General features: G+C 44.6%; 1 protein-coding gene across 1 annotated transcript in view; it reads right to left on the bottom strand.

The window, feature by feature from the left end:
* Positions 1 to 12,422, bottom strand: part of CFAP221 (cilia and flagella associated protein 221) — a 79,997-nt gene that overhangs the window by 56,671 nt on the left and 10,904 nt on the right. The window contains exons 4-6 of the mRNA XM_057746146.1: positions 11,316 to 11,402; positions 11,066 to 11,168; positions 9,209 to 9,305 (exon numbers count right to left, since the gene is read on the bottom strand). Of these exons, the coding sequence (XP_057602129.1) occupies positions 9,209 to 9,305; positions 11,066 to 11,168; positions 11,316 to 11,402 (287 nt within the window). The remainder of the gene's footprint in view (positions 1 to 9,208; positions 9,306 to 11,065; positions 11,169 to 11,315; positions 11,403 to 12,422) is intronic.

Below are 12,422 nucleotides of genomic sequence, written 5' to 3'. Positions count from 1 at the left end.
CACCCCACGGTGTTTGATTTACAGATGTTAGACAGAAAACAGAATGCTACTTTTTGTTATTTACAGAATCTGTCAAAATACCTTTGACCAGATTTTAAACCACCAAAGTTGTTTATAGGTAGTTGGCAAATGTCCACATGGGATTTTATCTCAGTACGGAAAATTTACAACCATCAAATCCAGCCAATGAGAATGCAGTTGATGAATATACACAAGCCCACCTCATGACCTTGTGGAAAATGTTCTGAGGTGCCCCTCAGTCCACAGAGAGGCGCAACCCAGATCACACCTGCTACTCCCCAGAAGCAACCTCAATGTAAGAGAGCAAACTTAGTGATTTATTAAATGCAAATCTTACCACTTCTGGCAGTCTGGTCTAAATCGATTCTATATACAAAGAGAACACATAACCTTCTGAATCTACCTTCTGCTAATTTTATGTTCTCCCATCACTCTTGTCCTTCCCCATAAGGTACAGTATATTTTTCTTTAGCTATAGAAAGAGTTGCTTTACGCTGACATTTAAACATATAAATGCCACTGGAATACACACTACTATATATAAAGTAGGTAACTAATAAGGACCTACTGTATAGCATGGAGAACGATACTCAATACTCTGTAATGGCCTATATGGGAAAAGAATCTAAAAAGGAATGGATATATGTATAACTGATTCACTTTGCTGTACAGCAGAAACTAACACAATAAGTCAACTATACTCCAATTAAAAAAAAAGAAAACTATATATATACACATTATATGTTATATGTATATATATACACACACACATATTATGTGTATATATATACATGTATATATGTATAAGTGCCAAGAGAAAGAAGCTCTTCATCCCAGACGCAGAGCTGCACCCTCATCTCATCACGGCCCACCCGGCCATCTTCCCCAGCTCATGCACGGGTCCTGACTGGCCATTATGGGGACCTCACACCCCCCCCCGCCCCCGCAGTCAGCCCAGTCACTGAGCATTGGAAGCCCACCTTCACCTTGGCCGCCAGCCTTCCCACCCCAAGTCTCTCATGGCAATCTCTCTGTACGCTGTCTACATTTATTAAAGGGTGAGGCAAACTGTCTGGGCCTCATCTGTGAACCTTCGAGCGAAAGTCTCTTTGGTGATGACCATGACGGTGGTTGTCACTTTGAGGGTCGCGTAGCCATCACGAAGCAGAGCCTGAATTGGAATCTAGACAGAACGGTTTCAGAGCCTTAGGGGTCTATGCTGTTAAACACGACACGGCACTGCCTTGTCTCCTTTTCAGTTTCTTTATTGAGGGTCCTCACAGGCCAGGCAGGCAACAGTGAGAGGTAATGGGGCGGTGGGTACTGTGGCGGCCTGGCAAAGGCACTGCCCTCTGCAGGGCCAGCTTCCAGGCCATCCCTGCTGATCTGATTGTGCTCATGCAGGATCATGTGCCTAGTACTGCTGGATCTTCTTCTTCTTCTTTTTTTTTTTTTTTAACAAAAAGTGGAAATCTAAATTTTCATGTGAAATCTGATGTTTAAATGTTAGCAACTAACTGAAATTTTAAAATTTGTTTTATTGAAGTATAGTTGATTTACAATGTTGTGTTAGTTTCTGTGGTACAGCAAAGGGACTCAGTTATACATACACATTCTTTTTCGTATTCTTTTCCATGATGGTTTACCCCAGGAGATTGGATATAGTTCCCTGTGCTATATAGTAGGCACTTATTGTTAATCTATTCTATAAATAGATAAACAATATTTATATCTTTTTTGCTTCTGCTAATTCCAAACGCCAATCCAACCCTCCCCTACGGCAACCACAAGCCTGAAATGTTTACAAAAAATAACTCACATGGGCTCCCACCATGTGGACCAAATGGAGCAGGTCATCAGTTTAATGAAATTAGAGCCACAAATTCAGAAGGGACGGATGGATGACAAGCTGAGGGATAAACTGTCAAGCCAGCAGACAAGATGGGAAGATTGGTGGGACGCTCCCCACTCTCCCCAATAATCTAAAAATTCCTCAGAGAACCATCCTGGGCTTTACTCCCCACAAGGAGCTACAAAGGGAAAGACGGAGGGTGAGGGGCTGGGAGGGGAGCAAAACGGGCCAGAGGCACAGCAGTCCGCAGCCAGGCGCCCACCTTGTAAGACACAGTGACAGGTGGACGGTGCAGCTGGAAGGGGTGCTGGCCCTCTGGGTGGGGTGGGTAGGGGGACAGAGGGTGAGGTTGTATGCAGAAGCTGCTGAGCAGCTGGGACACGCGCAGAGAGGCAGCACCTGCAGGGGCACTGTTTCCAGTCCTGCAGCTGGACCTCACAAGCAACCCCTGAAGAAGTGACGGAGCGGAGGGCATTCGTGTGCACGTGGGGGTGGGGGCTGTGGGCTGAGAGAGAGAAACACCAGGAGCTGGACTGCAATTCAATCCTGAGGGCGACGCCCGATGGGCTCCCAGGTGAGTGATGAGACTCAAGCTCACGCTGCTGCTGCTTCTTTTTTTTTTTTTTTAATTTTATTTATTTATTTTTTGGCTAAGTTGGGTCTTTGTTGCTGCACATGGGCTTTCTCTAGTTGGGGCGAGCGGGGGGCTACTCTTCGTTGTGGTGTGCAGGCTTCTCATTGCAGTGGCTTCTCTGGTTGTGGAGTATGGGCTCTAGGCGCGTGGGCTTCAGTACTTGTGGCACATGGGCTCAGTAGTTGTGACTTGCAGGCTCTAGAGTGTGCGGGCTCAGTAGTTGTGGTGCTCAGGCTTAGTTGCTCCACGGTATGTGGGATCTTCCCGGCCTAGGGATTCAACCTGTGTTGCCTGCATTGGCAGGTGGATTCTTAACCACTGTGCCACCAGGGAAGTCCCCACGCTGCTTCTTACACACCCAGAAGTGGCTGCAACAAGTCTGCCCTTGTGGGAAGAGTATTTTATCACAGACAATATTTAGCATCTGCCCATGCTGCAGTTGCCCTTCAAACCAGATGTGTGTTTTACTCTGTGTTACATAACTTCTGGTTCCTTTAGCCAAAATGCCTAGTCCAACTTTTTTTCTCCAATTAATTATGTCCTGGGATCTAATGCATAAATTCAGTATCACATGTCTTGTGTATAACTGTTCTAAAGAATCTTATTTTATGTACTGCATGTATCAGAATAGTGTACATTGCCACGTAATGTTAAAGAGAAAAATCTACATAAATAATGCAGCAACTATCCAAGTGTTATGCCAGCTAAAACAATAAATAACCCTTGAACTGTGCACGGTGACACTGAAAAGCCCCCTGTCCTGGGGAGGGAAGGCAGCCCAGAGATGGACCGAGGGGCGAGATCAGCCCCACACTCTCCATCATGACACCGTCCACCGGGAGACTGTCACCTCCACCAGGTAGCAGCTCACATCAGCTCAACCGTGCACGGAATCAGAAGGACGATTCCAGAGCACGAGGAAGCCGGACAGAGGGTGGACAGGTGTGACCTGAGGGCCCACCCACCTGCTGTGGATCTGTGGTGATGCTGCGGGCCCTCTCCCTCACCAGCTGGTGGTCCTACTGCCCGGCTCTGGGAGGGCTGGGGCTGAGGACTCTCCCCTTGACCTTCTCCAGAGAAGTGCCCTTGGCTGAGGGGCTGGGCACCCCCATCGCCATCCTGCACTCCTTTATGGGTTATGCCTTAGTAAGTCGTGTCCGATGAATCCTTGTTTCTGCTTCCAAGGACGTTAAGGCCCCACTACTACATTTAAATATTTGCAATCGGTGCCTGCTTTTGAGGTGTTCCAGGTCCGTCCTGTGTCGTGCCTGGGTCTCCCCAGCAGTGCTGGCCATGCCCCCTCGGGTTCTCTGCACAGGCCGCTGGAGTGAGATTTCTACAAGGTACACACAGCCGTGCATTTCTCCACTTCCATCGTTCAGTGGTGGCCTCAGTGAAATTCACATTTCCCTGCGAAGGCTCTGAGGCCCTTCTCACTCAGCCCTCTTCTTGCCTCCCCTGCCAAAGCTCTGATAACCCAGGTCCAGGCTCACGAACATTTCAGACCAGCCCATGTGTGCTGTGCCCTCCGCATCTCTGCCTGTGCCCAAGCCTCCACACTGCCTGAACACCCTCTTCCCTCCTGCTCCACTCCCTTCCACTGCCTGATTTCTAGTCGTCCTTCAAAAGCTCAGGGCAGGCACGTTCTCTTCCAGCTTGTCTGAGACCCCCTACCCTACCTGCCCCCAGCTCACTTCACACTGAGCTGGGTTACGTGTCCTTCCTCAGAACACACTGAATTAGAAATTAGAATTGTCCATTTAACAAACAGTTCATACAACTCTACAACAAAAAAGCAAACAACCCAATCAAAAAATGGGCAGAAAACCTAAACAGACATTTCTGCAAAGAAGACACACAGATGGCCAATAGGCACATGAAAAGATGCTCAACGTCACTAATTATTAGAGAAATGCAAATCAAAACTACACTAAGGTATCACCTCACACTGGTCAGAATGACCATCATCAGAAACTCTACAAATAGGGACTTTCCAGGTGGCGCAGTGGTTAAGAATCCACCTGCCAATGCAAGGGACACGGGTTTGATCTCTGGTCTGGGAAGATCCCACATGCCGTGGAACAGCTAAGCCTGTGCACCACAACTACTGAGCCTGCGCTCTAGAGCCCACGAGCCATAACTACCAAACCCGTGTGCTGCACCTAATGAAGTCCACGTACCTAGAGCCCGTGCTCTATAATGAGAGAAGCTACCACAATGAGAAGCCCGCACACCACAACTAAGAGTAGCCCCCCGGTTTGCCACAACTAGAGAAAGCCCGCGGGCAGCAAAGAAGACCCAACTCAGGCAATAAGTTAAATAAATATATAAATTTATTTTAAAAAAAAGCTCTACAAATAACAAATTCTGGAGAGGGTGTGAGAAAAGGGAACCCTCCTACACTGTTGCTGGGAAAGTAAATTGGTGCAGTCACTATGGAGAACAGTATGGAAGTTCCTCAAAAAACTAAAAATAGAACTACCATATGACCCAGCGGTCCCACTCCTGGGCATATATCTGGACAAAACTCTAATTCAATAAGACACATTCACCACTATGTTCAGAGCAGCACTATTCACAATAGCAGACATGGAAACAACCTAAATGTCCATCAACAGATGAATGGATAAAGAAGATGTGGTACATATATACAATGGGATATTACTCAGCCATAAGAAATAATGAAATAATGCCATTTGCAGCAACATGGATGAACCTAGAGATTATCATACTAAGTAAAATAAGTCAGAAAGAGAAAGACAAATGCCATATGCTATTACTTATACATGGAATCTAAAATATGGCACAAATGAACTTATCTACAAAACAGAAACAGATTCACAGACACAGAGAACACACTTATGGCTGCTGAGGGGGAGGGAGGTGAGGGGAGGGAAGGATTGGGAGTTTAGGATTAGCAGATGCAAACTATTATATATAGAATGGATAAACAACAAGGTCCTACTGTAGAGCACAGGGAACTATATTCAACATCCTGTGATAAACCACAATGGAAAAGAATATGAAAAAGAATGTGTATATATATGTATATATGTGTATATATATATGAGTCATTTTGCTGTAAAGCAGAAATTAACACATTATACATCAACTATACTTCAATAAAAGAAATAAAAATAAAGAATTGTCTATTTAATCATAAGATGAGGGCTTAATCACCTTTGCACCCTCAGTATCTACCACTGTGCCTGAAATATTGCAGGCATTCAATAAAGGTTTGTTGAATGAATGAATGAATGTTAAATAAAGAACCTACCCAAATAATACCTTCAACCCCCAAGGCAGCCTCAGATTAACAGAGGACATTTCAGATGAAAACCCTTTCAAATACTCACCCATCGACCCCGGGCTGCTACCAGACACTGTGGATTGAATGTGGCGCAGGCAGTCTGCGTAGTTAAGAGCCGGGGAAAAGCCATTAAGTCAAGTGCATCAAGTCTTGGGAAGGCACTGCTGGCTGCCCGAAGGTTTGCAAAAACAAAGTAGCTTGCTTATCTCTTGAAAGATTTTAAAAAATATCACAGTAATTGTTTTAGAAACTGTTTAGCTGAAATTTTCATTCTGATTACAAATGAAGGGCATGATGTATAAAACAGCCTCCAGGGAAGTGGGCAGATTTGTGTGTTAAAAACCAAGGCTGCTGTCTGCATCACTTCCTCCTGCCTGTGGACCAGTGCTCCACAGCCTGGCTTACGGTCTGAACAAGGAGTGATTTGTGGAGGGAAAGGAAGAAAAAGATGGAGAGGGAGAGGGAGGGAGAGAGAGGAAGGAAAGAAGGAAGGATGGGAGGAAGGGAGCAAGGGAGGGAGAAAGGAAGACTTGAACTAGTTGTTTCCTGCCACTTCAATTTTGGTTAAAAATTGCTTATTCACCCATTTAAAGGAAATAGCTATGTTTGATGTCAAAATGCATGGAGTGAGTGGGTCCTGCCAGAAAGGATTCACTGCTGTTGGCCCCTGGGGTCCCTATGCAGACCACTTAGTGCTGAGAAGGGCCCAGTGAAGACAGGGTTGATGAGGGGTGGGAAAGAGTTCTGCCAGAACATTTTGGGAAAAATAGAGAAAAGAAGAACAAGGGGCCAAGAATATACGTCACCCAAAATGTAAAAGTCTGATGAAACCCATCGTGGTCAATGATGCAGGAGAAACAGGAATTCTCATGTGCCTCGTGTGAGTGTGTGATGGGTACACCCATTCTGGAAAACAATTTGGCATTAAATAGTGACACTGAAGCTGAGTGGACCTGCAATTCCACTTCTAGGTGTATAACCTGGAAAACTCTGGAACATGCACCCCAGGCCATGCACAAGGATATACAACAGTGGTGCTGGTCACAGCAAAAAAAAAAAAAGAAAAAAGAAAAAAGAAATACTGGCAATAATCCATAGGTCCGTTAACAGTAGAGCAGATTTTAAAAACTGGGGTAAATCCACACAATGGCCCCCACAGCAGTGAACTACGGCTTTGTGTTAACACAGCTCGACCACAAAAACATAATGTTGAATGAAAAAAGCAATTTACAGAAGAACTGACATACAGGGACTTCCCTGGTAGTCCAGCGGCTAAGATTCCACGCTCCCAATGCAGGGGGCCCACGTTCCAGACCTGGTCAGGGAACTGGATCCTGCATGCGGCAACTAAGAGTTCACGTCTCAACTAAGACCCGGCACAGCCAAATACATATAAAAATAAATAAATAATTAATTAAAAAAGAACTGACATACAGTATGATTCCATTTATACAAAGATCAAACACTGGCAGAGCTAAACCATGTGTTATTTAGGGGCGACCACGTACGTGTTGAAACCATCAAAATCAAAGAAATATGATTGTCATGAAATTCAGAATAGTGGTTGTAAAGTTACTGGTAATGCTTTATGTCTTAATGTCTTGAAATCAATGTTTACTTTATTTTCGTTCTTTAAACTGCACGTTATATATTCTTTTGTAGGTATTATTTATTGACAATTCTTAAAGAGTTGTTTTAAAAAATAAGTAAAGAGAGATGGTGCGTCAGAAGCTCATGGGAAGCCACTGGGCAGGGGTTGGGGGATGGGGGGGCAGCGTCTCACGTCAGCTGAACCAAGGCAATTGTTCCAGATCTAGATGGTGCGTTTCACTCAAGAGCCCTGAAGCTCATACACCCTGGTCCCCTCACCACCACCGAAAAGCTTCAGTTGCCCCCTCTCTACCTCTACTACCTGGTCATTAGCAACTTGTATCCCCTGCTCAGCGCTGCCTGCAGGCACTTGAACTTGCTTTCACCCCCACACACAGGCTGAAGCCCACGGTCTTTGCCGTCTGGCCCTAAATCAAGAGACATCTAGTATCTGCCAGCTACTGGGTAGATGTATCACCTGCAAGATGTAGTCCACACTTTTTGCTGCCACCACGCTTTTGTACATGCTGTTTCCCTGCCTGAACTGCCATCCTCACAGCCCATCCCATGGTGACCTCCTAGGATAACCGGATGTCTTCCCCTTATGTGTGAGGACTTTTTGCATCTCTCCAACCTGTGCTCCCTTTTCTGGGCCTACACAGGACTCTATGTGTACCTCAGTTATAATGCTTAGCAAGTGATATAATTAATCAATGACATGGTTCTGTCCCCATTAAACTTTAAGACCTTCAGAATGAGAACTTTTGTCTATTCATCTTTTTTCCATAGGTGATATTCAAAATATGACCTAAGCAGGACTTTACGGGTAGTACACAACTAGCATGGATACAGGGCTGGAGCCAGGCCCTGCAGGTTCCCCCCCATAAGACTGCTGGGTATTAACAACTTAGTTACAGAGTCATTGGCAGTGAGGGGCGGCAGAAGAGGGGCCAAGCAGCTGGGAGGGAGGCACGGGGGCTCAGGACAGTATGCATTTCCCAACCAGTACGGAAATATTTCAATATTTAACAAGATTTTAATAACTGGCATGGCCATTTTATCTCAGTATCTAAGAGCTCAATAGCCACCTTCTTTATGTCCCTAGGGACAGATAGCACTGTGCCTGGTAGTAGGTATTTAACAAATATTTACTGGAAAAACAGGACACATCTTAAAGCAAAACTAGAGTCATCAACTACTTTCCCAACAAGGAGGGAGGATTGAGATTTGCTTCTATACTGACTGTCCACTCTCTGTGCCTTCCTTGCAGCCATTCCATCCAAAACAGAACCTGGCTCGTATATGGGCATGAGATGCAAGCTGGTCCAATAAGATTCAATCCTGGGACTCCTACACAAATACTCCCAACCCTGCAGCCCCTCCAACCACCCTGTTGCCAATAGTTTTTGGACCTCCTGGCTGCTGTCTTGCCCCGTGAAGGGAAGCCTGTTGAGAAAGAAGCCTGCACAGGGCAACAAAACCAAGATATGGGGAGGGTCAGGTTCCCGCAACCTTTGTTAAACCCTGAGACTCAGTCACATCGGAAGGTCCATCTTGCACCTTTCAGATTGATGACCCAATAAATTCCTTTCTTGCTTATGATATTTTGATTTGGTTAGGTTGGTTTGTTTGTTTTCCTTTGTTTTTTTTTTTTTCTTGGCTTTGCAACTACAAGTCCAGTCTAACTCAGCTAGAAGGAAAACTTTCCTAGGAAGATGAGAAATCTAAGTTTTTATCTATGTGAGTCTCTCTTAACTTTTCACATCTCATGACATTTTGGTAATTCGTTTTGATAACTTACCTTTCACCAAGTAGAACATTTGATAGATTTATAAATGAGGGAAAGTCCAGTGTGTTCATGACAGGATAGGCATGGATGGGAACAAGCAAAGTCTCATCTCCCTAAAATTAACGGGAAAAAAGTCAAGTTTACCACGCTTAGGACTATAATTTTCAAAGATGAATTTATAGACCTTTTAAAATATTTCCAGAAAAAAAGAAAAAAGGGAAAATATTTCCTTAAAAAAACCTGAATGCTTAAATATAACAGTTGAAATATTGAGTTTTCTTAGCTATAAAGTGTAGAACATTTTTAGTATATTTTATTGAAATGATATTCAATATTATCCAGGAAAGCTAATGATGCTTTCATGTAGAGATGAAAAGAGTAATCTGTTTCTATTTCAGAAAATTATAGGGAAACACAATCTTGAGTGGCCTGAGACAGAAACCAGCACGGACTCAGCTGCTCCAGACGGCGCTGTGCAGTAAGCCCTGGACCGGCCAGAGGCGCAGAGGCCTGCTTCCAGACCTGCACAGTGCACGACCTTGAGTAAGACCTCTGACCTCTCCATAGCTCATTTCTTCCTTTGCTTTCAATTAGGGATAATTCCGCCTTTCTTTAAAGGTATTTTTGAGACTTAAAGCAGATGGTGGCCTTAAAAATTTTAAAGTACCACACAAGTACAAGGTACTACTAGCATTGCTGTGAAGTAGGGCCCTGGCCCTCTATGCAATGCCTGTCCTAGGGACTTCTGTTCTTGGTACAGAATACTCCTTCTGAAAGCAATATTCTGGTTTCATTTTTGGTTTTTTTCCTACCTCTTTTTACCAAGTCCCCTTGGGTATTAGGGTGAGAGCTTGCAAATGGAATATTAGTGGGAAAGCTCGTTTTAAAAAGGCAGATTCCCGGGTCCCACCCCCTGGGGACTCTGACTCCCTGGCAGAGGAGCCTGCCCTTCCCACAGAGCCCCATGCTGCTGCCAGGCAGACGCTCGCTCTGGAGGCTGTCACATTTAAGGGCTATGTCAGTCCTTTGTTTACCCCCTGAATTGCAGCTGTTTGTATTTTTTTTATATTTTCTATATTTCCTTGGTTCTTTAAAAAGGAATGATAGAAATAAAGTTATTTGCTTTAAAAAAAAAATAAAAAATAAATTGAAATTCACTTGTTACTGAAGCATACTTTTCTACTTTAGTTTTGAAAAGTTAAATTTCCTTAACCTTAAGCCTTCTCAACTTGTAAGGCCTGGGCGTGGAACCCAGAGCAGAGGGGGCATGGAGGTGCCAGTTTTGAGGGAAGAACTGGTTGCATGTGGAGCTGGAGGCTGGCGGCTGAGGACAAATCAGGTGACCTGGAAAAAGCTCGCGAGGACTCACACAGCACAGCCCTCTGGGGTCAGGCCACACAGGCCCCAACCTCCCTGCAGACCCCCAGGGCTGCCTCGGAGGACATTCGCTGCCAATCCCCTGTGTTTATAATCACAGCTCAGGGTTGTTGCTGATTTTCTCACCTGGCTCTTAAAGGAGGATGTTTAAGTTATTTGAAAAGCCTTCCTCAGCTCCCAGCACCACAAGATACTGGTTGGCCAAAAAGTTCGTTTGGGTTTTCGGTCTTAAGATGTTACATGAAAACACGAATGAACTTTTCAGCCAAGCCAATAAATGCGGTTTTTAGGCCAGGGCAGGTGGGAACCCGCAGCAAGCAGTGTCTCTGGCTCTGCACCAGCGCTTGGCACACTGAGGCTTCCCCAGCCGGGACCCTCAAACCACTCATACCGGCTGCTCAAGCATGGGGCTGTCATTCCGTCTCTCTTCTTCCCTTCAAGATGTAAGTTTTGATACCACCCCCACCTCAGAAAAACCTGATTTTAAGGAACTTGCCTTCGCGTGAACGCGGATGCAATCATAGTAGTATCGCCACTCATCTGGAGAAAATGTAACGGTGACCGTGAGGGACAAGCCAGGGACCAGGCAGTGCTCCTAGAAGACAAGGGGCCTCTTGTTGGGACGAGCCCCAGAGCCCACAAGAGCAGGACCTCCGGGACAACGCATTACATGCTGTCCCAGGAAGACCTGCAACACGGAAAGCCACCCCTGACGGTGAACAGGCCACCCAGGGACACTTACCTTCTTCACATACTTGATGTGAAAGTATTTGGTTTGTGGAGGTAAAATATGAACACGTATGTCTTCATTGCAAATATTGACCAGGTGCTGCAGAAAAAAAGCATTCACATGAATACACTGCTTTATCAATCTGCATGCTCATCTCCTCATTTATTTATAGCTTGTCTTGTTCCTAAAGGGATGTGAGGAGATGCAGTGCTCTTTTTAAAAAAATTTTTATTTTATATTGAAATACAGTTGATTTACAAAGTTGTGTTAGTTTCAGGTGTACAGCTAAGTGATTCAGTTATAAATATACATGTATCTATTCTTTTTCAGATTCTTTTCCCATTTATGTTATTACAGAATACTGAGTAGAGTTCCCTGTGCTATACAGTAGGTCCTTGGTGATTATCTATTTTATATATAGTAGTGTGTATATGTTAATCCCAAAATCCTAATTTATCCCTTCCCCCCGACCTTTCCCCTTTGGTAACCATAAGTTTGTTTTCTAAGTCTGTGAGTCTGTTTCTGTTTCGTAAATAAGTTCATTTGTATCATTTTTTAAGATCCCACATATAAGTGATACCATATGATATTTGTCTTTCTCTGATTTACTTCACTTAGTATGATAATCTCTAGGTCCATCCATGTTGCTGCTTTCCTAAATGTCCATCAACAGATGAATGGATAAAGAAGATGTGGTACATACATATAATGGAATATTACTCAGCCATAAAGAAGAATGAAATACTGCCATTTGCAGCAACATGGCATATCTTTTTAATATGTGAGAAGCCTGAAAAAAAGAAAAGTTGCCTAGGCCTCTCTAGACCTCCAAGGGGCCTGCACGGGGAATCCTGGTGAAGGTCTGGGCTCCTGGGTCTCCTACCCAGGAGAGCAGTCCTTCTAGGAGACACTGGTACACGAGGACCCAGGATGCCTAGAACCTAGGGCTCTTCCTGCCTCAGACCTCAGGACATCTCAGTGCCCAAACTGCATTCCCTATCTGTTTTTTTTTTATATACTCTGTCAGGAGGTCCGTTTGATTTCTTATTAAAATATAATACACTTTCAGGGCTACAATGGCATTCCTGCCTTTTCATTTACAACTAAAACTGGGGGGGG

Source organism: Hippopotamus amphibius, chromosome 8, assembly GCF_030028045.1.
Source record: "Hippopotamus amphibius kiboko isolate mHipAmp2 chromosome 8, mHipAmp2.hap2, whole genome shotgun sequence".
NCBI classification, from domain to species: domain Eukaryota; kingdom Metazoa; phylum Chordata; class Mammalia; order Artiodactyla; family Hippopotamidae; genus Hippopotamus; species Hippopotamus amphibius.
This window is presented reverse-complemented; position numbering and strand designations above follow the sequence as displayed.